At 40.6% G+C, this 27,671-nt stretch overlaps 2 protein-coding genes across 8 annotated transcripts in view; one reads left to right on the forward strand and one right to left on the reverse strand.

The window, feature by feature from the left end:
• The first annotated feature begins 229 nt into the window (after positions 1 to 229).
• EBAG9 (estrogen receptor binding site associated antigen 9) lies at positions 230 to 20,013 on the forward strand. 4 transcript variants are annotated; one of them, XM_074577697.1, is made up of 8 exons: positions 230 to 406; positions 7,280 to 7,455; positions 8,205 to 8,302; positions 11,688 to 11,766; positions 11,972 to 12,130; positions 13,354 to 13,461; positions 14,181 to 14,272; positions 19,459 to 20,013. In XM_074577697.1, exons 3-8 carry the CDS (start codon positions 8,220 to 8,222, stop codon positions 19,577 to 19,579), a joined length of 642 nt encoding a protein of 213 aa, XP_074433798.1. In that variant the 5' UTR covers positions 230 to 406; positions 7,280 to 7,455; positions 8,205 to 8,219; the 3' UTR covers positions 19,580 to 20,013. The 4 variants fall into 4 exon arrangements, with proteins under 4 accessions (XP_074433798.1, XP_074433797.1, XP_074433800.1 ...); XM_074577699.1 differs by having other exon boundaries at positions 249 to 406; positions 11,642 to 11,766; XM_074577696.1 differs by lacking the exon at positions 7,280 to 7,455.
• A 3,649-nt stretch (positions 20,014 to 23,662) lies between these two features.
• Positions 23,663 to 27,671, reverse strand: part of SYBU (syntabulin) — a 41,934-nt gene continuing 37,925 nt past the window's right edge. For 3 of the 4 annotated variants that reach the window (XM_074577693.1, XM_074577694.1, XM_074577695.1), the window contains 2 exons: positions 27,010 to 27,159; positions 23,663 to 25,696 (listed from right to left, as the gene is read on the reverse strand). In XM_074577693.1, the coding sequence (XP_074433794.1) occupies positions 24,604 to 25,696; positions 27,010 to 27,159 (1,243 nt within the window). In that variant the 3' untranslated portion in view covers positions 23,663 to 24,603. The remainder of the gene's footprint in view (positions 25,697 to 27,009; positions 27,160 to 27,671) is intronic. The other variant, XR_012585788.1, reaches the window with a different exon arrangement.

The following is a 27,671-nucleotide window of genomic DNA, read 5'->3' on the forward strand; positions in this document are numbered from 1 at the left end:
CGGGGGCCAGGCGGCCTTCACCAGGGTGGGTGTGGGCTGCGGGAGAGAAGGAGGGCGGGCCAGAGCGGAGGCTAGTGGCGGGGCAGCCGGTGCTGCCTGCCGAGCACTGTCCCCGCACGGAGGCCACGTCGCCGCGTCCCGCCCGGCCGCCGCCTCAGTCACCGTTGGCCCAGCGACCGTTGGCCCAACCGTCGGGAGCAGCGGTTGGCGGCGCGAGGGGAAGAGGCGCGGCCGGAAGGGGCGGGCCCGTCTCCCGGGTGACAGGAGGCCGAGATGGCGGCGCGGGAGGTGGCGGCGGCGATGCGCGCCCGGCTTTGAATGAGGGGCGGCCGGCGACGGGCGGCGGCTGCGGGAGCGGCCGCCTCGGCCCCTGGCGCCCTCCTGACAGCCCTCCCACTCGGGGCAGGTGAGCGAGGGGGGCCGCTTCCTTCGCCGCCCGGTGTCCGCTTCCGCCTCGGCTAGGCAGGGGGCCCGGCCTCGGCGCCTTCCCGCCGCGGGGCAGGCCCTGGCGGCTCTCCCTTGGTAACGCCCCCGCCCCGCTTCCTCTCCGTGCTCGAGACGCCCCGGGGCGGTGTGGCCGCCTCTGTACCTGCGCCCCGCTGGCTCTCGCCCAGCGGCGGGCCTGCCCGACCGTCCCCGGGGAGCGAGAGGCCTCGCCCCGTGTCCCTGCCCGGCTGGTCCGGGCCCGTTCTGTGGCGGGGGGCGTGGGGGGCTGGAAGTCTCATGGGCTGGGCAAAACAAAGTGAGTGACGAGTAGATAGGCAGCGTTTGGGGACTGGTAGGTTTGGCACCCTGTGGAAAAGAAGGGGTGGGGGGAGCACGTCCTGTCAGAGCTGGGGGGGATGTTTAAGCTTTTTTTGATGTTTCTAGGGGCTCTGTGGGACCACACTGCATGGGGTTACCTAGTCTGAAATTTTTCTTTGTTCATGCTGACTGATAAATTGCATAAAAGTTAAAGTTGCTTAGTACACCCTTAAAGACTTAGGAATCTCTTAACAGGTCACAGAAAACTTAAGTGCTACCATCTGGCTTCAGTGCTGTCTCTAATAATGCTTGAGCCTGGGTTGTTATGTAGGATGGTGGGGCCCTGTCTCATGGTCATGAATTCACAATGTAACTGCCTCAGCTGCACAACTAATGAAAAATAGTATAGCTTCCTGCATTATAGTCCTGAATACTCTAGAAATACGGATGTGCCCTGTAGAGATTTCTTTGGGCCATCTTGCACAGCATGTCTTGTAGTGTATCTTGTTTTTTAAATAGCTGGTGCTTGTCGAGACGGCAGATGTTGCAAGATGGTTTTGTGGTAGTAACAGTGAGAGTGTGTTAATTTGTTGTCTCTGGCTTTCCATGCAGGTACAGATAACTTAACTTAAGTCCAGGATGACTAATAAGGACTGGAACAGAACTGAGGTCTCTTAAACTCTGGTTCTGTGTTTGAGAACTTCTCCAGTGTTGCCAAGTCAGTTACATGAATTAATACATTATGACAAAGACTTCTTGCAAATGTGAATGAAATTGTAGTGTAGTATCGTGGGATTGCATGACTTCAGTCTTTAAGTTCTGTATGCTTGTTTTCAGAAGGCAGTAGCATATATAGATAAGGAATTGTCAAAGAACGACTGATTAGGCAGTGGCTGTACACTTTCTATTTTTAAGTAACGTTGCCTTGAAAAATAGAACTTATTCTAATTCGGAACAGAAAGCTTGAAGAGTTCACATTATTGACAAAATTGGAACTATATTCAGTTTCTTGGAGAGTAAGAGGTGAGGTGGTATTACTATAGAAGTTTTATGGCTCTAGGAGTAGCACATTTTAAAAAAACTTGAAACTCCATGTGTTGTGTAACGGAGTGTTGGGTGTCTAGGAATAACTTAGGAATCACCAGTGTGCACCAATTTTTACTGCCTTTAGTTAGAAAGACAAATATTCCTTCTTGAATTTTGATGTCTTCTGCAGCTCCTGATATTCTTGAAATCTTTTCCTGGATTTGAGCACCTTGTATGACTTAGCTTACTCCCATAAATCATAGGCAGAGTAGTCTTCTCTCCCAGCTACCTCACAACTGCCTAGTTAGGGTGCTTGCACTGGAAGTTGGAGCGTTAGTGTTGTGACACTAGAGTGCCTCTTATGGATATCCCCCAGCCACCTGCCTATAGTTAGATAGGGGAGATACCTCCTAGTCTTTGGATTCCGCTCCTCTCTCTAATTCTGTGGTAGCATGGCTTTGAGGTTCAGTCATGCTGCCATTTAATCTATCCATTTATCAAACAGTAAGTTTTTCCTCCTCCCTCAGTGTTTCCAATATTATGTTTCTATATAATGTGATTTTAAAAAACAACCAACCGAAAAAACCCACAGAAATCAACCAGGAAGAGGGGAGTGGAACCTTCTCATTAGGCTGCAGAACCATGGTTGCTGTCTTTGAAATGCATGAGATGCTGGTTGTGTCTTTCAGTACCTAACTGAACGCTCTTGCTAAATCATTATATTGCCTTTTTAACAAAAACAGAATGTCTTTGTACGTCTTGTATAAATGTTGAAGGAGAGTTTCTGTGCTTGAAAATAAACAGGTTTTTTAGTTCTATCTACTAATCTTTGTAAGATTCCATCTGCCTATAAACCTACTTGGGCATCTTCAGATTGATGTGGCCACTCTACTTTTGTAAAATTTTGTACAAAATTAACAAAATCCTGTCCTTGCCACTGAAACTTTGGACTAACTGTATAGACTTTCTAGGTTTTTATCAGCTGTTCTAGTGAAGCCATAATGGTTCAGTGGTGCTTTTGTGGAGATTTGGTGCTGACACATTTTCACGGATGGAATGATGCACTTCACTTGTAGAGAGAAGCAGTGATACATTTATTGATATAAACCAGGGATTTAACAAAGTTTGATGGTAAATCCGACAGTGTTTTAACAAGATTCGATGGCAAGGCACACTTGGCTATTTACTGCATAGAGGACAGGCTCAGACAGAACTGCCTGGGAGACTGTCCCGTTGAGTGAAGGTTCAGAAAGGACTCCCTTGCTTTCTAAGCTCCTCTACAGAGAGGACTCTAGGTGCGGCTGGATCCCGTCCTAGGCCCAGACTTGGTCAACAGTTTCTCTAATGGATTATATATGTGCAATCAATCCTTCATATCACTTAACTAAGATTTCAAAGTTTAGCATGCTATTAGCCAATTAACCAGGATCTGTTGTGGCAAGGAATCTCTGAATCTCAAGAATTAACTTTGAGTAGGTGTCCTGCTGCTGTGCAGAAGGGCTCTTGGGCAGTTCACTATCTATGGGAGTAAGGTGATTGACTTATAGTCATATTTGCATATTGACCGCAGTACCAGAATTGCTCAAGTTACCCCTTGGCTATTGTGTTGTTATCTGTCTCCCTGAAGCCACATTGAGCCCCAGATGGTGCCACCATGACTAGATGCACCCATTATGGCCACTGCAGGTGGGTATCACTTGGGCAGGGTTATGGGAGATAAAGGTCAGGTTGGTGCCTGGGGAGGAGGAGCACACCATCACACATGTGTAAGCACTCAAGGCTATGGTAGTCTTTTGTACTAGGGAATGGACTCCTCATTTTGCTTTGGGTGAGGCTTTTTTTGGGGCTGCTCATGTAGATGTGTATTTGGTGGGGAACCTTTCAGTTTCAGGCAAGTTATTTATAGTCTTGATTTAGATGCCATCCTTTGACTATTTAGCTGACTGTCTTTAGTATAAGTTAAAGTCACTGTTTCCAAGATATCTTCATATATTCATTCCAGAGTCACGGATGAGCTGATGTGAAAGAAAAAGTAATCAATTCACAAAGCACTGGTAATTCAAGGCAGAAAATCAATTTCAAAGATGATGAGATCTAAAGAAAACTACACAGTACAAATCAGTCAGTATTGTAGAGGAACAAAGGAGAGCAGGATAGGTCCTCTATAATATTAAGTGTTTTGACATCTTTTTCACTGACAGTAGGAGATGAGTTCACCAGAAGAAAACAAGTCTCTAAAGCATTTTTAGAGTCACAAAGTGACTTTGCTTGTGTGTGCGATTAGGTATGAAAGTGGAAGTGCTCCTCCAGATGACATGTTCATTGTACAGTGATGGCCAGTGGGAGTCTCGCTTATCGCACTATAGTTGACTAACTCGTCTGGACTGTGTGTGCTGTGAACAATTTGCTGGCTAGTGTCAGTGAAGTTAGAGATGCCAGGAGTTCTAAGGAGACCACTGCTGCAAGCTGAAAACAATGTAAAAATGTTTCAGTTCAATAAATTTCTCAATTTTTCCCTCCCTTCACTGTATTTCTTTATGGATCCATAAAGTGTTTTCAGGGATAAGTAGCCCATTCTTCTGACTTGTCTCTAATGTGTTTAACATCTTGCTGCTGCTGTGCTTTAATCCTTTCTGTGCTCATCTTCCATGTGAGCAGCTGCTGTGACTTTATACTAATACAAGGCAGTATGAGCTATGCAAGTTAAACTCCAGCTAAATTTGGCATCTGTTACAAAATCGTTGTATCAACTGCTAGAATTAAATTAATTAGGATTCATGTCCTGATTTATTTGCTTATTTATATCTGTTATGTAACTTAAAGGTTCAGTTGACAGTAAGTCTGATAAATGTAATGCATCAGAAGCAATTTCAATAATGGGAGAAGGAAAGCTCCACCCCATTTTACAAATGGGCAGCTGAGGCATGAGGCGTGATATGCACAAGGCTGTATTAGGCTGACAGACAACTTTATCAGATTTTCTGAATTTTAGTCCAGTGTTTCACCTTTCCCTCTGTTAAGAAATGTTCTGGGATTCTTGCTGGAGCGCTACCACTTTGTATTATGCCTCTGTGCCGTCCTGCATCATAGTTGGCTGCTGATATAATTGCAGTTGCTTTTGGGATTGATTATCAAGGAACGGCTTAAGAGAATAAAAGGAAGAAAGAAGGTTATGGCCCTGCCATTTAGCATTACACTGTTCGGTATTTTTTCCAGTTCATGAGATAAGGAGGATACATGGCTAGGCTTCTTTCCAGTGTCTGAGACAGATGGACAAGAAAAGAAAGAACACTTTGTTTCATGTAACAAGTTTAGTGTAACGGTATCAGGCAAATTAAGTTTGCAGCAAACTTAGGAAATATTAAAGTTTCGTGTACATTTTTATTCATACAACTGCTTCAGAATATAAAATTATTTCCCTTTGAGAAAATTAATCAGTTAACTTAGAAAAAAAACCCAAGCAAACATAACCTCCCCTCTCCCAAAGGGCACCAAACAAAACTCAAAACCTTTAACTTACCTTTAACTTTTCATTTTGGATAGTGCTGTCCTTTGGGCAGCCATGCAAATGCTCCAAGTGCTGTTTGAGACACTAGGGAGAATGCTTGACTTGTCCTAATCTTTAGCCAATAATTGGTTCAAGGTTCTATTTTAAATAGCTTTTAGCATATTGCTAAAATTAATGCATATATATACTGTTTCATATCCCAATTAGCAGTATAAAAACTAGATACACTGATGAAAGTACTTTTTAAAGGTGGGTGATTGATAATATTACTATGGTTAGCTGATAGCGTATTGTTGCCAAAACTCTAGTTGTGCCTCTGACAATTTGTAGTGTACAGAGCTCAACTTAATTGGGAAGACTACAGTGAAAGCTCAGAGAAGAGAAGGGCCAGGCAAAACAGTACTTACTGTCTTGAAGGGCCTCGCGCTGCCACAGTTGAAGTGAAGTGCAGCTCTACCACAAATACGTGATTGTGTGTGTGTGTCTCTGTCGTCATAACTGTGAAATCTTTGCATGACACACAGAAAATGGAGAGGGACAAGTTATCTGATTGTTATAGGGAATGACGATAGTTATTGAACCTGCCAACCAGGCACACTGGTGATATTTGAAGTGTAGTCACTCATGTATAAGAATGACCTGGGGAAAAATGGATTAACTTCTGGTGGCTAACTCTTGTCAGCAGTGGACCTCACAAGCTTGCAAGCCAGACTTCTTGTGGAATCTGTTTTTTCAGCTGTTTAACTTTATATTGAGAAGTCAATACGGTATACAATTCGATATATTAAAAAAATGGCGATGAGTTGAAATAATGAGGTTATATATATGTACACACACATATATATATATATATGTAACTGACACACTTGAAAGTTGTTTTTGTTTTAGTTTTGCACTTAGGTAGTAAACTTACCAGTCCTTTGAACTTAGGCACAAATAATACTGAGTCTGCAGAGGTTTTTGAGTAATGGTTGCTTCCTAAAACAACCTGTTCAATCAATAGTTTGGGGTTTTTTTAATTTAGCATATGTCTGGACTGTCCAGTGTGGCAGTTAGGTGGGCTAAACAATGGGGAAAATGGCTTTACTCTTTCTAACATTGAGTACTTTGCTACTCCTGTCCTCCAAGCCGATAGAACAGTGAATTCTCATAGAGAAGAGTGGAGTGAGCTCTTATACAAGCTTCCGTTCAGAAAAGGTGTACCTTTAGTCTCATTTCAGCAGGTCACCTGCTCTTCATACCTCAAATCCCAGGTAGATGGCTTCTAGCTGCCTCTTTTAAAAGTAACACTTTCTTCCACCAATTCAGTGTTAATTTGCAATTATTTCTACCTTTAGAATAGAGAACTGTATCTAGTTACTGTCCACTGTTTTTTCACTAATTTCCACTGTTTCTGAATCATTCAAATTCTTGACTGATGGATTCTCCTGTCACCTAGATATTGTCAAAATTGCTTATTCCGGAAGGTAAGGAAATGCTTGAGCACAATACAAAAGGATAACTAGCTGTAAAACAAAAAGCTAAATGTGACGGATGGTGTCTGCCATTCTTGCTTCTTTGTGGGGAAGTTTGATTGTTTCCTAGTCCCATTAGTTGAAGAACCCATTTAATACCCAGTCTTGTAGAAGATTCTCTACATTTTTAAGTCACCCATGAAATGAGATTAAGTCTAGTGTTGAAGTAGAGATGAAATGTGTCCTGTGAGGCCTTCTTCCCGAGCTATAGCTTGGTACCGTGGTCTGTAATTTGGGGGTTACTTACTGACTTAACCCTTCCATTTTATAGTAAAAGGTCTTGTTTGCTTAGTAGCCACCCTGTAAGATTTCTCAGTATCAGAAATTACTGATCTGGACTGTATGTGAAGCAGTATTTCCAGTACTATATTACTACAGTGTTTAATACTAGTTACATTATGTAGCAAATGAGCACCAATAAAAAAAATAAATCTAAGCTCCATGAAGCTCACAAATCCCATTATGTACTTTTTAATAAAATCCTCAGGGCAGTATTGGAGCAACCTACCTAATGATCCACCTTCCTGACTCTACCTAACTTAAAGCCTGGAATATAAAAAGTGATTTAAATGCCATAGCATATTTGAAATCAAGCTGTCCTTCCATGGAATACTCATTGCCTGAGGAAAATGTCACAGGGCTGCCTTCTCTTCTCAACAGGAGGTATGTTAAACTTGCAACAGAAAATGTTGTTACAAGTGTAGATGTAGATAATGAAAACCTATTTGTGAAGCCTAACCTCTTATTCTTTACTCTGGAATTTTCACCTGTAGAAAAGAGAAAAGGGATTATTCTCAGTCTGTACCTATTTGAGGGGATCTGTTGGAATAACATGGTATACTGAGTGTAAATTCTCTAGATTATCAGTTGACACAGAGGCTTTCTTTGTTGATGATTTTTCAGTGACATTGGTTCTAAAATAAACAATGTTTGTTCTCATCATACGCTTCCATCAAAATGGAAACTAAATTTAAATGGCCAATTTTGGGTTTTGACTTAATGACTAAATTTATAATTTGTATATGCAAGACTTGCTCAAGCAAGTGCGAGCTTCTTACTGATGATTATTCTGTTCCTGCATTGCTAGTGTGCAGTGCCATTGCTAGTGTCTAAACCAGATCAGCTCTACAGTCACTGCAACTGATTGCCCACACTTCCCCTTTAAAAGTAACTGTACCTATGATTATGTTCCGTTTCTTTAAAGGCCGCATACATTAGATACTTGTATTATTTACATCATTGAAATGTCCTGATAGTAGGCAGGTAGTGTCTTTGCGCCAGGTACCTCCTTTCTTTCCTTGCATTAATATAGTTCCACAGAATGCTCCTTGCTTATCAGCAGCTAAGGAAATTGACTTGAAGAACTATGTAAAGATGTATAATCCTCTACATCTAACTCTTTTCTTTTGCAGGAAGGGTTTCTCACCATGGCCATAACACAGTTTCGACTCTTTAAAATCTGTACTTGCCTGGCAGCAGTGCTTTCTTTCATTAAAAAGTTAATATGCAGGTAAACATGTCTTATTTAATTTGGTTACCTTTTCTTTTTTAATTACAGATGCTTGCACTTCTTTCCTTTTCGAAACACCCACCCATCACTTTTTCCATTTCTGATTTTACAATCAAGACATAAAAACTAAGGCAAATTCATTCTTTGATCTGCATATTCCTTCAGAGCTCAAAAGTTGTGAGTGTATATTGTGATATGATAGCTCTAATAAGGAGTGTTTTCTAAACAACTATGACAGACTTTTAAAATTGACTTTTAAAACTATCTTGTGTCAAACTTTAAGAGAAATTGTTCTCCGCATTTTCTAGAAGTACTTGACAAGTGATATTTTGTTTTTTAAGAAGTTCAGTTAACAGCAGCATCCACCCAGTCATCACTCAGTAGGCTTTCATTATAAATGTAAGTTACTCTTATCCTGCTTTGTCAAAGGAACAGTTGTCTGAGACTTCAGATTCTTCTGCCTATTGAAGAGTCTTTCAAAAGTTTTGGGAACAGTGATTAAAGTTCAAGGGAACTGCTTTTTCTTTTTTTTTTTTAATGAACGTGACTTTTTTTTTGCTTACTCTTGTAAGTCATAGCCAGTGTTCTTCTGAGTTGTAGACCCATGAATGCAGCGGTGTAGTACCTAGAAGCATTCAAAAAACCCTCAAGAGTTAGGGCCGTATAACAGTCAAGTTCAATAGTACAGTAGCAGAGTACCTGAGGTAGATCTCAGCACTGTGCTGTCATGTGAACTACTGTTGCTTCTTGCCACTCTTGCAGAATGTTGTTCTACGTAAACAAATAACAGTCTGGAAAAATATATTCCTCTTTTGTGTATGATGACTGCTACTTTGCCAGTGAGGTTAAAGCATATGCAGAATATGTGGTAGACATAACTGTTTATTTTGCGTTCATCTACTTATTCCAAGAATAAGAGGAAGCTCTCAACTGGTTGGTAAATTCACTGCAGGTCTAGTGGAAGCTTTAAAAAGATACATTTTAATGCGGCATACAACTATATAGATGTCAACCTCAGTTCTGTGATTTGAATCACAAATTAAATTAGGAATACCTGCTGTTCAAGTTCTAAAAGAAGTCAAAACACTGAATTGATGATAGCTTCTATGTTATGTGGACCCTTAATCTCTCCAAGTGTTAAGATAGCTTTTATAAGCAGGTAATTGTTTAGTAGGTGTAATGACAGTATTTTCCTCCGTTTTTCAACTTTTGAATGAACTAAATCCTTGAACAGCTGAGGAACTGCTTGGGAGCAAAAAGTAAGAGAACTCTTCTTCTGTGAATAACAATTAGTTGAAAGAATAAAAACTTAATCTTTCACAAAAGCAAGTCAGTGGATCAAATTAGTTCAATCCATTAACTACAGATGTTTCCCTTGTTTAATGTCAGCTGCAAAGCATAGCTTGATAAATTTTGTTTTGCATAAATTTTGTAATGCATCCCTGCATATGAGTATGCCTGATAAGTAGCAAATGTGATTTAATTAAATGTGCATTTTAATTCAATAGATATGAGCTAGTACTTATTTGGATTATATAGTTTACATTAATTTTTCATTTAAACAACAACCTGTAGAGATCATGCATCTTTCTAGTCAGTGTAAAGCCTGCATTTAATACCAGTCATCTCTTTAGTTAAAACTCTTTTTGATAAACAACAGCCTGCTTGAATCCACTGTTTCCAGGAAATATAAGGTGTAAGTATAAAAAGAGATGAAATTTCATTGTGTTTAAAATCTTTAGTTATGTTCTCCATCTGAGAAATTTGGATGCTGCTAATTATTAAGGAGAAACAAACCCAAGAATTCTTGAGGCATTTGGCATTCAGAGCGGTGATTAATATCTGTCTAATGATGGTTGTGAAGCAATCATTCCTATAAGCATCTTGTTCCCTTTGTAGAAGAAGAAGCGCAGATATGTAGCCTTCCTCAGTGCTGCCCTGTGTAGCATATTCTTTCCCACGTTGTATGATAGAAGCTGTTTCACATTTCCCCTCGTTAGCGTAACCATTTTGGCTAGATGAATGTTTGTTGTAAGCCACTTGCTGGAGTCTTCTAGATCATATAAATAGGGAAATATATCTAATTGCAGAAGTGATGGCTTAGAATAGTATTAAAGATATGTATGTTGTACAGGTCTGAAGGAGGATGTTTCCAAGCTTGGGTTTCCTTTAGAGACATCAACTAAATCCAGTCAGCCAAGAATCAGAAGCGTCTAATGTGTTTGAGGGAACCGTGTTTTCACTTTACCCCTAAACTATGTTGCTTTTCAGCTTAAAGGAATAGTTTCTAAAGGGGCTAGAGTTAATTATATAAAGGTTGAAAATTTGATGATAGCACCTGATCGTTCCTAAGGAAGAATCTATAGGGCTTAAAGTACGAAAAATATATCTAATCACTCACCAGTATGCAGCAGAGGTGGTATTACAAGCAATTGACCTATTCTGAGTTGATGGTAGAATGTTCTATAATAGTAAAACTAAGGGATACAAATTCCAAATTGTAGTTTCCCAGTTCTTATTCTCATCGGTAGTAATAAATGAAACTTAACTTTTCCAAGCTGCATAAGGTCAATTACATGACTGTCTTGCTGTAGGAGCTTACACTCCTTGGGAAAAACATGAATGTGAGCCTGAATTTCATTCTCTTGTGTTGAAAAGTGTTAAAATATAGTAAATTTCAGCTAAAAATATTTTAATTATTATTGTGATCTTTGAACGCTGTCATTAAGTAACTATCTAGGTGGTTTACTTGCAATGCATTAGTGCTTGCTTTCAGTTAAAATTATTTGGTGTGGTTGCTGAAATGCTTTCATTGAAACAGCATTCCTGAAGTAAGTAGAAGCATGTATTGAACAGAAGCTGTTGACTTGCAAAGTCTTATACTACCTCTGTTTAGACTTTGAGGGGAAAAAGTGCTTTAGAGTGGCTTTCAAATCAAGCAGCTCAGAAAGCAATTAGTTAGACACAGCTTAACACCTAAGACAAGTAGAAGGATTTCACAGTTTACAGTAGAAATGCTGAACAAATGTAGATCGACAGCGTTTGCCTCATAAGCACTGACAATGTAAAATTCTGACTATATGCAAATAACTGAGTTAATTTGTCCATTTTCATATTTCTTAGAATTGCTTCTCCTCTATTTCCCCTGCAGTTTGAAAAGTAAATTGCACTTTGAAATTCTTATGAACACCACTTTAAATTAATGATGAAATTCCTTTGTTTAGGAGACCTTTAGTGACGGTAGTTAATACTAAGATAGGTTAAGGCCTGAATGTTTTAGCCATGACTATTTTCAGTAGTGCCGTTCTCAGTCTTCCTTTTTGTTTTTTTTAAACTTAGTGCTCATGTTTTCAGAGCTTGGAGGAATCCTACATTTTTCTTTCAGGTCTGGAAGAGGGCGAAAATTAAGTGGAGACCAAATAACTTTGCCAACCACAGTGGATTATTCATCTGTTCCTAAACAGGTAATTGATTAAGTGGTAGGTGACTTAACAGATAATCACTTAAGAGAGTAATTATATCAGAGCTACAACAGGATTAGTATATATTTTAGAAAGATATAATATTATCATATATGCTATATAATATTAAGTATATATCTTAGCAAGATATAAAAAGACGAGTTCTTCTTGCACGTAGTATTAACTTGGGCCGTATACTTCTCTTCAGCCTGAAGTAGAAGACTGGTCTTCATGGGATGAAGATGCACCTACCAGTGTGAAGATTGAAGGTGGCAATGGCAATGTGGCTGCTCAGCAAAATCCTCTGGAACAAATGGAACCTGATTATTTCAAAGATATGACACCAACTATAAGAAAAACTCAAAAAGTAAGTATTGCACTTTCATTATACTTACAGTATACTTACAGAGGATTTTCCTTGCTTTAAAATATGCTATAAGTAAATTGGCAACTAATAGAAGGTGCTGATGGTAAAATTATGCTGTTCTATTGAAGTGAAAATAGGTGCTGATGTGTAGTCTAAAATGTTCAGTTAAAACTACTGACTCTTTGAGATCTTAACGAATGTGATGCTAGTTCATGTCTACATCTTTAGGCTTAATGTTATTGGAAATTTAGGAATAATTTCATAGTCTGAAGGCTCCGTGAAGTATAATGTGAGAACCCTCAAGTGACTTTAACTCTGAAAATGGAACCACTGCACTAAGATACTTGTGCTCATACCTTTCCGTTATTTGAACAGAGACGTTCCCTGTCCTGATCTTCTGAAGTCTGAGGTAGCAGCACTGCTGTTTCAGAAAACAATGGTTACTTGTTTCACTAAGTTACATTGGGGAGGCTGGAATTAGGGAGCTGATATTTTAAAATAATAGCTTGCACTTCAAATATCCATTATTATTATTATTATTTATTATGGATACAAGACAGTAGGGCATATCCACAAGCGCATCAACACCATAAATAAATGCTGCTCAGACTTCTGGTAATTGCAAGTTTTGCTTCTGTGTGGAAATCTTCCAGCTGGGTACTTACAGGGCTTTCACTCAATTGGAAAACCTTTTTTACAACAAAGGCAGTCAAGTACTGGAACAGGTTACCACAGAGGTTGTGCAGGCTCCATCTCTGGAAGTTTTCAAGACCCAAGTGGATAAGCCCCAAGTACCTTCATCAGCCTCAGAGCTGACAGTACTTTGAGGAGGAGATTGGATTACAGACCTCCTGAGGCCTCTTCCAACCTGAATCTTGCTGTGATGTTATGAACTGGAGATGATACTGGGGTCGGTTTTCTGTACATTCAGGATCTGCAGTATTCATTGGACTAGATTCTTCTAAGGATTTTGATTTTTCAAAATCTAGGGGGCAGAGGGAGGACTGGGGAGATGTAGATTTCTTTGTATTTGATGACGGATTTTGCCTAATAGAATGGGCTTCAGGTTCAGAACAAAACTCGAGAAGAGTCTGTGCTGTTTGAATACACGGTGCGGTGGTGTGTAGTTGTACCTTCACAGTCATAGAGTTATATGATCGCCGAGGAATCTGTGCACTGCTTTGGCTTACCACTTCTTGTTCGTTTTTTTTTAATATTTTCAGATAGTTATTAAAAAACGAGAGCCTTTAAATTTTGGGATTCCAGAGGGAAACACAGGATTCTCTAGCAGATTAGCAGCTACACAAGATATTCCTTTTATTCACCAATCTGTAAGTATGTTCTAAATATTGATCTTGTATTTGACAGTTAAATGACTGTTCTGTAGGAGAAGGAATAGTCTGACTAAGGTCTGCATAGTGGGGAGCAAGAGGAATAGTTGTGAAATAATGTGAATTGTTTAAAATTGAGTATTTGGTTCAAAGCAATGAAGTAGTTAATCTAATTTTAATGAATTTATTCTACTGAGAAACTTAACAGATCAGTGATAAAAAGGTAAGAAGCTTCCAAATAGTTGTGTACTTGCAAATCTTCTAAAGCAATGGACTATGCTTTTTTTTTTTTTTTGGCTTCCACACAGTAAGCTCCTAACAAAAGAATAGAAGGTTTGTTTTTTGTTGTTTGTTTTTGTTTGGGTTTTTTTGTTGTTGTTATTGGACACACAAAGATGTGGATGTACATGTTGGTTTATCCGTGCAACTTCCAGAAACGTTTTACACTATCTACTCATTTCATCTGCTCAGTCTTCTCCCTCCTGAAAACGCACTCCAGTACTTCCTTCCCTCCTTTGTTACCCACCAATAGAATCCAAAAAAACATCCAACAATTAGCTGGAAAAAGTCAGTATTAGAGCGAAGGAAAACATAGACAATAAGCTGAGAAGTACTGTCATATCTCAAATATTTATGGAAGTCTGAAGCATCAAGGTTAAAAATAAATGTGTTTTATCCAATTTTTCCATGTGCTTGGAGCTTCTCTTCTTTTGTTTCAGCCTGAACTGGGAGACTTGGATACTTGGCAAGAAAATACTAATGCCTGGGAAGAGGAGGAAGATGCTGCCTGGCAGGCAGAAGAAGTTCTTAGGTAACTGAAAATAATGTAACACCATGTAAACCTTTTACATGTAAAAGAATCAAATACAGGTTTGTTTGTTGTGACACCTTTCTGATAAATGCTAAGAATTGTTTAACAATTCTTAAGACAAATGATTTTTAAGGTCTAATCTGTATGTAGCTGGTACTTGGCAGAATATGTTTTGAATCTAATCAGTTTAGTAGATGAGATACTAGGGTAAACACGAGAATCACTGGAACATTGGAACAACACATTAATCTCCCACACCCCCAAAAAAACCCCAACAATGTTCCCCCCAACCCCAGCAATTTATTATGTACAAATAACATGTTTCAACTGGGTTAAGTAAAATGCCACTGGATGTCCTTAAAAAAATGATCATAACCGTGTGCTGTAAAGTGAAAATAATTCAGGGTAGAAGGTGTTCTTGGAATCCCTGTAGGAGCTATGCTTTTCTAGCTAACTTAACTAAACTAGCTGATAAGGCTTGAATGTAATATCAGCATCTTGCAAAAAGTTAGTGTGAATACTTTTCCCGCTTAATAACACATGGAAGGAGGATGAAGGGTGAAGAGATGCAGACTGAGTTTAACTTAATCATGTGCAATGATTTGATTGGCAGTGACTTACGTTAACCTTCTTCAAGGTTTTATCAAACTTTGCTTGCTACATCATCAAATAATCTGCCTCAGGTGGCTCCAGCTTCTTAAACTGCTCTCATTCTACTCAAAATCACAAATACATGGCTTCAGTGGGACAATAGTGATAATATGAAATAAGGACATTATATATTCAAAAACCATTCTGGAAGCGTGAATCTTTAAAGGAAAATAAGGTATTTTTGCAAAAAAAAAAGGATTCTGGTGAACAGTTTGTAATATTTGGGAAAATTTACTTTTTTCAACCAGCGGAATAAGATAAGGGGTAAGTCAGCAGCACACTTTTGATGCATTAATGATAGATTATAAATTCAACCAATTCTAATTCTGTTAGTCTTGCTCTGTAGTGGCTTAACATGTGAAATTAGGGTTGTAATGCAAATATTTTTGTAAATTCAATCAGATACCTCTATGTGCACCTTCTGGTCAATATCTTGGGGGTTTTTTTAAGTTCAGTACTGAACTGTTTCAGGTCTTGTCTTTCACTGATGTATCACAGAAGTACAACCTTTGTGATACGAATGATATGCCTTTGGGCTGTTTTTGTTCCAAGGATAGTAGCTTTTCCCATAAAGAATATCAATAGGCTCAGTGAGATCTTTAATCTCTGAAGTGCAGTCTCCTGAGACTTAATTTATGATACACCAAAGAAAATGAAAGGCAATGAAAAATACTGCTTTTTTTGAACTGAGAAACAAAACGACTATTTTTGTGAACTGCAGAGGCTGCATCATACTTTACTTAACCCTTGCCACATTCCATTATGGATGTTTTTAGGACTATGAAAAGAAGTACTTAAACTTTCTGAAGCGGGGACTTGTTTTATACAAATTAGCTACTAAAAATAATCGGGTGTGTGCATATGCCAGTTTATTTCTGGAGTGTAAAATTTGTGTAGCAGATATTCCCAGGATGGTCAAAGGTATGTTGTCTGCCAATTGTCAGGTTCGTGCTCTAGAATACTTAGTAAGAGAGATTGCTTGATCTCTTATGTGGCGATAGCACTGTGGTTTTCCCACAAGCTCTGTTTTTTGAAGTGTCATCTTATTTGATTGAAGCTGATTTCAACCTGACATCTTTACTATTGAAAGGCTTCACCTCAAGTGGTTAATCTTCGTAGAATTCCTCCCTGGCCCCAGTAAAAAGTATCAAACTTGTTGTAGAAGGGATGTGTATGTACCCAAATATTTCAAGTAAATAGAAAGAACATGATCAGAACTGTAACTGTATTAATATCACTTGGCCAGCTATGAATGGCCACCTCAGTACAACTGATGATTGTGTAAGCTGTATCCCAGCTGTGTGAAGTAAAATCTTTGTTTTATTCATGACGCATCGAATTACAATGTTTTTCTGTAATGCTGGAAAGTGCTGGCTGATTTTTAGCAAGATTGATAGAAAATACCTTCTGGGTTTACAGTAGACATCAGTATTGTAATTAACATCTGACATTTAACATAAGTATAGTACTTGACAGACCTGGTCTGTTTTCAACAGACTGTAATAAGGAGGTGATCTGGAGTGTCTTCTTAATGCTAGAAGACTGCATCTTGGTCTACAGAATGATCTGAAGATTTCAGACAGCGAAAAGGGGGACAAAGTCCCCCTAACCCTTCAGAGTGTTAATGCTGACTGTATTCCAGCGGTGTTTATTGAGAATGAAATGAGTGTGCAGAAAAAGTAAGGCTCTCCCTTAGCTAGCTGTGTCTGGGTACCTGTTGGTGCTCAGGTAGTATTCAGAAGTATGTTAGACTGGAATAATCTTTGTGTAGTAATGGCGTGCTGATCAAACATGCAAAAATGGGCTGTGGCCTGCCAAGCAACAGAGAAGACTGTTATCCTGTGGTGTCTCTGATGACTTAATGCAGAACAGTAGAAATAAGCATGTATAAGCAGCCAACTGCTTCCTGGGATCAAAGCATGCTGAAAAACGCTGCTGAGGGGTAGGCTACTAGTGCCCGAGGAGTTCTGTAGTCTGTTTTTTGTTTTGTCTTTTGTTTTTTTCCCCCCCCTGCTCCCCAGCAGGTTCTGGGCTGGGATGCACTGAAATTTTCCAGTCAGTGATGGATCCAGTGTAGTGGATAGTGAACTGGATTTTCAGTTAATTGAAGTTAGTTAGAACTTGGTTTCTTCTGTGCATTGTAGATACCTATCTGCACCTTTAGACTTCTAATACAAATGAAGCTTTTTTACCAGTAGGAACAGTTAAGCTAAGTGCTGGTGCAATTTTAGCTGTGTTGAAGTAAAAGACCAAATGGTATGAAATCTTTCTTGTTACAGTTATTCAGAAGGTATGCAGTAAATAAAAACACACTGGAATAAGAATGTCTGCCAGCAGTGTTCTGACTATAATTTGTGTTCTGTTAACCAATGAGAGAAGTTTTGGTTTCTCTGGACATAGCTTGTGTTAGGATTGCAAAGCAAGGTTGACATCAGGAATTAATACTTTCCTGGTTTAAACAACTGATACCATTCTATCCAAACTTGGCTGAACTCCTTGTTTTGGAACCCAGAAAAAGTGAGTCAGATATGGCTGCAGTTCATCATAGGCTTTTCCTTTATTGAGAAATGAAACCTTTCTGAGCCTGAAAGGTAGTAACTTTGTGTTGAACACATGGAGGAAGTTTGGAATAGAGAACAATGTTTTGAATAATGATCAAATAAAATAGCAGTGGAAAGGTATCACTTTGTGGTAAGCTACTTGGTTATATTTTTTGGTGTCTTCAGTTCCTCTATCAGGTTATACTCCAGTGAGAAGAGACCTTCGCATAACTGAAGTCCAGTAAAATTACTCAGCCGGTAGAGGGCATGGAAACCACTTCTCTCTGCAGAGGAGTTCTGTGTGGTGCAGTTTACAGGGGGAAAAGAAACATGATCTGCTATGACTTCTCACTTTAGAATTGCAAATGAATAGCAGCATTGTTTAATACCTCATGTGGCTTTTTGGAACTCCGTTGGCTCTACATGTTGTCTGCTGTACATATAGCTTCTCCCTTCTGTGTCAGAGGTGTGGGGAATATAAGAAAATCTGCTACTGTAAAGTGGTAAATATTATTACACTCCATATGCTAGACTGACAGCACTGTCAACTATACGGCTTTCTGGTGGAATGTAGAATAGCAGGTCATGATCTCAAAAAAAAAAAAAAAAAAAGTTTGGGCTTCTGTTAATTTGGGAGGTAGATCCTGATGTGAATGACTAATTTCATTCTTCCGTGACAGACAGCAGAGCAGCTTAATAGAGTATCAGAAAACTTCTAGCCATTAATAATAAATCAGGGGAAACAATGAAGGTATTTAATAAGTGCGGTCCTTCTCCTGTCCAATACAAAGATAATATGTAGTCTTTGTATCTCCAGTATTTCTAAGTTTTGTGTGTGCAGTTTGCCCACAGCTGGAATCTACCAGAGAATGTTGCTTCAGGTGGTGATAGTTTTTAATTCTGTATGTTTCACACACTTTAGTGGATGTGCACAGATAACTTAGATACGTTGAAAGTTAATAAGCAATTTTTTATTCTTACTGAATCCATGTTAAATTTCACCTTTTCAAGTTAATGAAGCTTCATTTTTATTTTTAAAGTCCTCTTGCAAGCAACTTAGCAAACTTTTCATATCTAATACACTGAATTCAAAGCAGGAGTCACCACCTCATACCATTCTATTACTACTGATGTGATACAGGAAAGCTGCAATGTGCCACTTGGAGTATGGATCCAGTTGTGGCCCCTGTGCCATGTGGTGATGTGTTCTAGCTGAACTGGGGGAATAAAATGAGTGGGGTTTTGTGTCGGTTTATTTCCTGTGCTCTAGTCAGCTATGTATTTGTTGAAATTGGAAACCTCTTTCTGTTGACAGATTCTTTGAGCTAGCGGATAGTGATGTCTGGGGTTTTATAGCAGTGATAAGAAATAATGGTAAAAGGATACATAACTGAAGAGTTTTAAATTACTTTTTTATTTCTTTATAAGCTATTGTTTATATTTTTACTGAACAGTAGGGTACAGCACAGATCCTGAATATGTGAAAGGGAGTATTAAAAGTTATCTCATCTGATCACAAGGAAAAATGTCTGTGGTACTTGCATTACAAAGAGAATAACTGCTGATGATGTGAAAATGGGGACACAAGTCAGTGTTCTAGGCAAGTAGAACTGTTTTGGTCTGAATTTGAAAAGACAGGTAAACTTGTGACTCAGACCACTAGATAGAGGTTTTTTTGTTTTTTGGGTTTTTTTCCTAAATAGCTCTAGGCCTTATAACTGTCACACACTCTCACTGATTTACTTTAGATCTTTGAGAATTGAGTGGCTTTTAGATTGTAAAATAATTGAAAAAAAATAATACTGCCTAAGACTAGATTAATCTGGAAAAAGGACTTAGCACAACAAAAGAGTAACTGTTCTGAGCCTAACTACAGTAGACTGAAGCTCTGTTTTTATTAGCTATGATAACCTATTTATTGACAGGAATTTAAGGTATGACCATGCTGAAAATGGATTCCTTTTATTTAGCAATTTATGTTTTCTTTAATTGTAGACAACAGAAGATAGCAGAAAGGGAAAAAAGAGCAGCAGAACAACAACGGAAGAAAATGGAGAAAGAGGCCCAAAGGCTAATGAAAAAGGAACAAAACAAAATTGGTGTAAAACTGTCCTAACAGAAACCAGGCATCAGTGGTGGTGCCAGTGAAAAAGAGAATTTCTTCTCTACAACATACATATTGGTATTGATTTAAGTATTTCTAGGACTTCAACACACTGCTTGGTTTCAATGCATTCTTCAGGTCATCTTGGAAGCCAGGATTCTCCCAAAATATCTTGAACTACTAGTACGTGGTTCTTAAAGGAGAAGGAAAAAAAAAAAAAAAAAACAAACCACCAGAAAATCATGCCTTGATGGAATGATGTTTCCTGCAATAGTTCTATTCCAGCACCTTCTTTGCAGCAAAAGTGATTGAGCAAGGATGTTGATTGAAAGACACTCTTAATGAACAGCTCAAGCCTAGAGAAAAGAATGTAAATATTCAGCGGTGAGAAATCTACTGTATTGTCTGTGCTTACCTGAAACATGTAATTAAACAGTTTTAAAGAACCTTTTGCTTCCTGCCTGATATAGAATGTTTGCTTTTGCCTTTTTATGAAAGCGTTCATAAAAACTTCAGAGTTCTCTATGGGAGATCACATTCACCTGTGCAGAAGAAAATAACTTCTCATGGATGGCCTGCAACCCTAAATGTATTCCTGGTAGAGTATGCTATGGTAGAGCAGAAGTTACAGCTGAACACTGAAGGGGATTTCTTGTCACTTTGTCCCTTGCAGCTTCCTGTGCTATCGTGTCCGTTTACGTAGGACACTGCAATGGTTACCAGCAGTGGTGCATGCTGCTCCTTTCTTACAAAGGCTGATGTTGTGAACGTAGGGGAGCAATTTAATCACTTACTTGTATTGGTAAATCTGTATTTCTAGCAGAAGTTCTTTTACTTCCTACAGTTAGGGGGGAAAAAAAAATCCTCACACCTTATACTCGTTGCACAGGTAGTATAATTGGAAAAAAAAGTTGTGTCCTGTTAATAAAGCTAGTGTGAAAATTCTCAGTTTAGCTAACAGCACTTCTCAAAGTCAATTTTTTTGGTACAGTTATGTATCTACTTACATTGGAATTCCTTTGGTAAACTTTGCATGGTAAATATGGAGTAGAAGCCAACGGTGCTTTAAGGAAGAAAAGTTTAATGTCTGCTGGAAGGAAAGGTGTACAGGAGGAGGGAGTTTATCGGGTTCTTGCGTCCAGCTCAGAGCTTCAGTGAATGCCTCCATCTTCTGTTGTGGGGATGCTGTTATCCCTGAATTCATGGACTGTATGGATTTCTTATCTTGTGACAGGTAAGCGAAGACAGCAAAGTTTGTGCCTGGGACTTGTTCCCTGTGCATACAGTGAAGTTGTAAAAGAATGGGAAGGGGTGAAGGGACTATCTGACTAGGTCATGCCTGCCTAGAAAAATAGATTTTTAAACTAAGTTCTATTAGGTTCTGACACAAGTTTTGCTTAAAAGATAAGTTGTTGAGAAAACAAGACGGTAAGAATTACCTTTAATGGCCCTAGTCATGAAGAAAAGGTTTTAAAAATGTCTAGTATGCTTGTCATGTTGCCTAAAATCTTGCACAAGGCAACTGATTTGACAGCAATTTTCAGATATGAAAGAAGTCCTTGAGAAATGTTAAATTTTAAAATACTTTTTAGAAGGCAACAATAGGTGCTTTTGTGCATATTTTCTGGAGGATTTCACAGGACTATGGAGGATTGACCTGCCAGTATGACTGAAAAACCATCCTTTCCTTAACTGTGCTGTCGTTCATGTTTGCAATGTCCTGTGTTCATTTGTCTGAAGGGTTTTGGAGCAAAACGCTCACTCGTCCTTCTCATGCAGGACGTGTATAAAACAGCACTTTCATTTTTTTAGTATGTTTCTAGAGGTTGGGATTTAGGAGAGATGGTTGATTTGGGGGGAAAGGAAGGAGAAATGAGTAAGTTGTTAGAAGTTAAGAACAGCCTTGTGGGAGGGTGGACATAAGGAAGGGCGCGGGTGAATCAGGTGGGGAGGTGAGCAGTGCCTCAGCCTTCTCCGCAGCTTAGGGGCATGTCAGGCACCTCTTAAGGTATTAAATATATCAATATTTTTTGTTTCTGGGTTAGAAAGAAAAATGTCTAATGGGATTACTAACAAGCATTTGTTCAGCTATTTTACCCTTAGCCTATGAGCTGCTTGTCCTCCCCGCCTGCACGCTTTGAGACAAGACTTTCCTGTGCGCTACGGGTGCGGGCATGAGCATCTTCTGAACTCGAAAAAAAAGGATAGGGGTTTTTATTGAACTGTTTGGAGGCTGATGGTCCTCCTGTAGCTGCTCCATACAGCACCAGCAGGATCCAGGTCAGACATGGCTAAAGCTGAAGGAAAATATTAGAGGGGAAAAAAAATTAAGGTGGTACGTTTGTAGCAACAGCTGGTGTATCCTCTGTGGATCAGGGAAAAAAGGCCAGTCCCCTAAAGTCTGGGACTGAAGCATTTATCATGGTACTTCAGGCCTTTTCTTACAAAGTGCACCTTGAGCTGTGTATGTCCTTGCAGTGTGGAGGAGGAAAGGCGGAGGCTTGGAAGTGAGCTGAATTTTGGGTAGAGATCAGAGCAAGGACTTTTATCAGGAATGCAATGGGAATTCTGTCACCTCTTGCTGAACATAGTTAAATGCCTTGTGAGAGTTGAGCAGACCACAAGATTTTTTTAAGGGCAGAAAGCAACTTTCACATTATTCTGGTGTTAGCACTTTGTGTCTTAAAGGAGCACGTTTAAAAACACTGCTGCTAAATGGAAATTTTAAACATAAGAGTAGGGTTGTGCTGCTTTGTTGCCTCTTGCTGAAAAAGAAACTCATGTAGCTGCAGGTGAATGTCTCTCCTAGAACTGAAGATGACTTTTTCCTCTAAACTGTGCTCCATTTCACTACCACGGATGTGAAGATCACTTAAACAATAGTGGCTGTAAAAGTGAAATCCAAAATTTTAATAAAGTTGGTAACATTTGCTATAAAATAATTCCTTTCTAGGCCTTTAACAGACATACTTCAAAGTAGGAATAAAGCATTTTCTTCTGTCATGTCTTCCAGTCCCCAGAGGAGATATCTAGGAGTGATGAAATTCCATGGTTGTGTAAAACATACATTAAACCTGCTGGCTTGCAAGAAGGCAGGAGACCATGGAAGGGGAAGTCGTCAGCAAAGAAACCCAGATGCTCTCATGGCCATCTTTGTTACCTCCTGGGGCCTATGTTACATCAAATTGTCTGTTAGCTTTCTCTTCCTTAACATAATGCTTAATGAACCCTCTTGAATCTTTGCTGCGAACACAAATAATTCATAACCCAGGCACCACAGGGATGGGAAAGGTCTGCTGAGTCACCTCCATCAGCATCGGTGCGTGCCACTCAAGAGTGTGTTGCAAACACTCCCCGCGTGCTGGCCAATTATTCCTCCTCTCCTGTGGCTCACTAATAACTCCCTTCTTCCCAAAAGCTGCAGAGCGATGCATGGCACTCTCAGGCTTCACAAGATCTCTTCTTCTCTGGGTTGCACAGGGAAATACTACGCTTGCTTTGCTGAAGGGGAAAACAGGAGGGCAGTGAGGTTTAAATGGGTGGAGGTGGTGTTGAAAGGCTTGGGTGAAGCCAGACAAACCCCACTGTTTCATCCGTTGGGTCATGTTGCCCTCCTCTGATCTATGCACAGATTTCCAGTTTTGGACATGGAGAATTCACAGTTTGATGGTCACAGTTGCATCTCAGTGTGCACACCGAGACTGCATGACTCTCGTCCGGGTTAAACAAGGCCTTCTGGGCCTCTGTTTAGTGCCAGGAAGACTGTTTTTTTTCTGGGAGCACAGAAATGAGAAGTTACAAGTTTCCAGAAGACTGCATTGGGTTAAAGATTAGGTCATTTGCATCTGTTAATGCAGCGTGGGTGCGGCAGAGCGGCTGGCGTGGTGTCCGCAGACCGACTGGAGCCGCCTTTTCTTGGCTGAGTGCTTACGCTTGGAGCTGTGCTTGGATTTTCTCACTCCAACTGTTCTCCTGGTCCTGATGGTTCCTTACACTCCGATACAGTGCCTCCTCCCGCTGGGCCTGAGCCTGACAGCTCAGCTGAGACAGGGCAGTTTTTATAGCTTTGCTAAAATAAAACACTTGCAAAGGTTTGATGTTTTTAACATGCTTTACTGAACTTGTGATTATAAAGGTAATTTACAATAAAGCAATTAAATAAACAATAAGTTAAAACACAATACATTTATACATAGTATTTCAAAGGGCCCGAAAGACTATTGGGTTCCAATACATTAAGACCTTAAAACAACATTAAGATTCCAAGTGTATCCACGCCTCTACTTATCATTGTAACACGGTTCAAGACTCCCAACGACGTACATTTTTGGTTACAGTCCCCGTATACGCACAAGACCAGTGAAATGCTCGAGCAATTGCACGATCGAGAAGAGCACTACACGAGACAGGCACGAACGATGTGCTGGAAGCTGCCTGGGGAATATGGGTTTTACCTCTAAATTGAATTGACACTTCGGACAACAAATGGAAAGCGCTAGCATGCTTTCTGGAGCACAGGAGTGATATCCTTAAGGGGAACGAGTCTCCATGTCACTTAACGCTGTAGTTTCACCAATGTTTTAGGTTAATGCTGCCTAAAGAAATACTACACCTTTCTCTGGCCGTTTGCTCCTGTGTGCACCTCGCGCTACACTCGAGTACAAAGCGCTTGAACATTTGCCCGGTGAACCAGCCAGGGAAAGTGACTGTGCTTCATTTCCCTTGTCACATTCACTGTGCAGGTGCGCTGGCACCAGAAAGACACGAGGACAGGGGAGGGACATGGAGCAGAGGGACTATTTCTGTAGGCAGCAGTACTGTTGAAAACACCAGTTAAAAACATCTTGTGGAACTACAAGGTTCAGCGTTTTTATTTTGAAACAAGGAACGTGTTTTCAAACCGATTTATAGTGCAAATCAAATAGTCAAAAGCAAAATTATGGACTCTGCCAGAATATACAATAACTTTTTATGATCTATCTCATCCCTCTTTCTCTCTGCCTCAGCCAGTTTGGTGCTCAGGGACAGAGTGGACTTTAGGTTTTGATATTGAAGGGTGTACGGCGTAAAGAGTGCAGAGCCACCAGGCAGCAACCACGAAGCAACGCTCCAATATTGTAAATGGGATCCGTTCCTCCTCTCTGAGTGCTGAAAGCCCACACGATAGTTGGTACCACAGGGGCTGCTACAGCCAGAACATCTCTGAGGAGACTGCTGCTCCAGTATCTCCTCTTTATTCCTGTCTGAGAGAAAGTACTGACATACCCAAAGGCTTCATCATCATGAGGTTCTGCAAAATCAAGTTCTTTCATGAAACGGTTTTCATTAACTCCGTGCTCCGCCTTCCTGCACGGAGACTCCATAGGAGACAAAAGGATGGCAGAGTTTGGATCACTTGGAGTTAAGTCCACTATCATGCCAGAATCACTGAAGCTTCCAAAAGAAAATTCACCCATTTCCTTCAGTGAAGAAGGTGGGCTTAGAGGACAGGCATCTTGAGCTCTGAAGATGTTTTGAATGAGCTGCTCCACATCTAGGCTATATGGCACCACATCAGTCTGGACGGCCTGTTCCACCATCATGTTGCTGCTGTTCTCCTCCTGTAAAGAAGTTAGTTTTTCATCCAGAACAATTTCAAGCATCTCTTTATTCACAGAAGAACCTGAGGGAGCTGGATCACTCAACTCAGAGGTTGTGGTGTTCAAACCCTCTTCAGATGAATCAGTTCCATTAGCTGTGTCCTCATTAAGAAGCAGCCCACTGTCTCCCACCTCCTCCAGAGCCTGGTCCTCCGTGATGAGGCTGTCTGGCATTGTGGCACACAACGCTAACGGCTTCCCCTCTGAGTCACACATGTACTCCAGGCACTGCTCATCCCTCATCTCCATGCTCTGCAGCAGATATTCCAGTTTCTTGTTTTGAACGTTTATGTCTATGAAATATTTCTGAATTTTTTTGTCTTTCTCAGCCAAGCTGTTTTTCATGGTTTCAATAACCTGCTTGAGTTGTTTAATTTCACTTCTTGCTTCCTTTAAGGCCAGCTCTGCCTCCACACGATTACACTCCTCTTCAATCCAGTCTTCCCTCATCCGTCCCAGCTGAGCTTTGAGCTCTTGTATTTCTGTTTCCCTGTAGCAAAATAAAAATGTTGTAACACTTCTGCTGCCTGGTCAGTTAAAGAGTCACGGTGAGGCCCCACCACACTGGGATGCCTACGCTGCAGAGGTGCTCCAAGAAGGAGGCAAACTCCTCCATGCACCATTTGCTGCCACCTCTGAGGGAGCGGGCAGAGATGTCAGCTGGCTGCCAAGACACACCAGCTGATTGCTAACTGGAGTCACCAACCTGGCCACATGGCTAGCAGCCTTGTGGGCTACTTCATGACCCCAGACATTTTGAGGCACAAGTGGTGGCCTCTTGGTTAGGTCCAACCAGTACAGCGCTTACCACCTCACCTATTGCCTCGTCCTGTAGGAAATGAGAAACAGCTGCCCAGATGTGTCCCCCGTGCCTGCCAGCAGCTCGTCACTTACAGCCACAGCCAACGCTGGCCTCAGACAGCAGGATGGCTCGGGGCTGCAGGCACCCGGCTCGCTTTCACCCACCCGGCCCGGTGCGGAAACAGAGGCTGCTGCCTTGACTTGCAAGCAACTGGGGAGAGGGGACCCCCACATGAGACCCAGCCCTCACAGATGCAGAAGTCGGGCTATCCCGAGCTGGACCACCGGGTCCCTGGGACTCTGCCCTGGGGCTCCATTCCAACGGCCCTTTGGGCCCGCTTGGGCTGTGTGTGACGGAGAGCCAGCGCTCGGAGACAACATCTGTTGCTGCGTAATGCACAGTGTCACTTCTCTGCTCAGCGTCCATACAAAGGGCTATTGTGAAAAATTCAGTATCTAAGTGACAGAAACACAAGTGGGCATGCTGGTTTGTGTAAGAGCTTTTCTTTCATTAGGGGAGAAGGGGGATGTTTGTGGTCGTAATTCACAGAATACCAGGTTAGAAGGGACGTCAGGGATCATCTGGCTCCTCTTGTGTGCCCACTTGTGTTTTTGTCACTTAGATATTGAACGCTGTCTTATTTCACTGAGTGAGGTAGAACAGGAGACTGAGGTAATACAAGCTGGCAGGTAGAAACTGTTTTGTGTATAAAAGGTCTCAATGGTAATCAGACTGGTAAAAAATGATCCTTTAAAAGTATTCTTTTGTGAAAGTACAAAAAGGGGAAAAGAGACAGCTATATTCATAACTGAACTGCATGGTACGTATTCCCTGAGAAAGCTATGAAGCTTGAAATACCTGAATACAACTTAATCAGATTGATCATATTTCGAATTTCTTAATGAAAATGTTATGTGGTTAAGAAATGAGTAAAAATGTTCAGGATTCCCACCCCTAAATGCTCCTGAATAAATCTTTCTGATTTCTGAAATGAAATTTACCTTTCTTTAAGTTTGCTCTCAGATTCCTTCAGCTTTGTTTTCAGATGACGTACTGTAACTTCTTTCTGCTGCAGAGGAGTCAAATACTGCTCTGGATTCTGTGGCTTAATGCTGTGATTTTCACCACAAGAACTGTATCTCCCTGATCTCCTGAAAAAAAGCCCAACAAAAACATCACATAACAGCATTCCTACAGTTCTTCAGTCCTGGCAAAAAGAAAAACATCCCATTGACTGATACAAAGCTTGACTCCTTGGGGGCTCCTCAGTGTCCGCACAGCTGACGCCCTCTGACAAATCAAAGTACTTGAGGAAACGGCAGACTTGTGGCTATAGCGAAAAATTTACTATTTATTGCACTTTGTTTCAGTGCCATCACATCAAGTGGGACATTTAACTTTAAAATACTTTGCCATCCCCTCACCCGAAATGGGTGGTGTGTCCAAGAGCAGGCAGCTGGGCCACTGGTAAGGACACCCAGCTGTAGACACGGCCAGGCAAGGCAGGGTAAGGACCGAGTTCAGCTGCACACAGGAGCTGTGAAGCCGAGCAGGCTGAAACCTAGATTCATCCTACCTAGCGTTAGGTGTGTATCTGACGTGTTTGGCTGTTGTGTTGCCTGAGAGAGAGAGAGGGAAGCAGCAGCAGTGTGGGGGCTATTTC

This window comes from Larus michahellis, chromosome 2, assembly GCF_964199755.1.
Source record: "Larus michahellis chromosome 2, bLarMic1.1, whole genome shotgun sequence".
In the NCBI taxonomy this organism is placed as follows: Eukaryota; Metazoa; Chordata; class Aves; order Charadriiformes; family Laridae; genus Larus; species Larus michahellis.

Bases quoted from the DNA above. Each gene is read 5' to 3' on its own strand.
- EBAG9 (XM_074577697.1), top strand. From the start codon at position 8,220: ATGGCCATAACACAGTTTCGACTCTTTAAAATCTGTACTTGCCTGGCA. The intron at 8,303-11,687 runs GTAAACATGTCT...TTTTTCTTTCAG, and splicing joins ATTAAAAAGTTAATATGCAG to GTCTGGAAGAGGGCGAAAAT. The intron at 12,131-13,353 runs GTAAGTATTGCA...TAATATTTTCAG, and splicing joins CTATAAGAAAAACTCAAAAA to ATAGTTATTAAAAAACGAGA.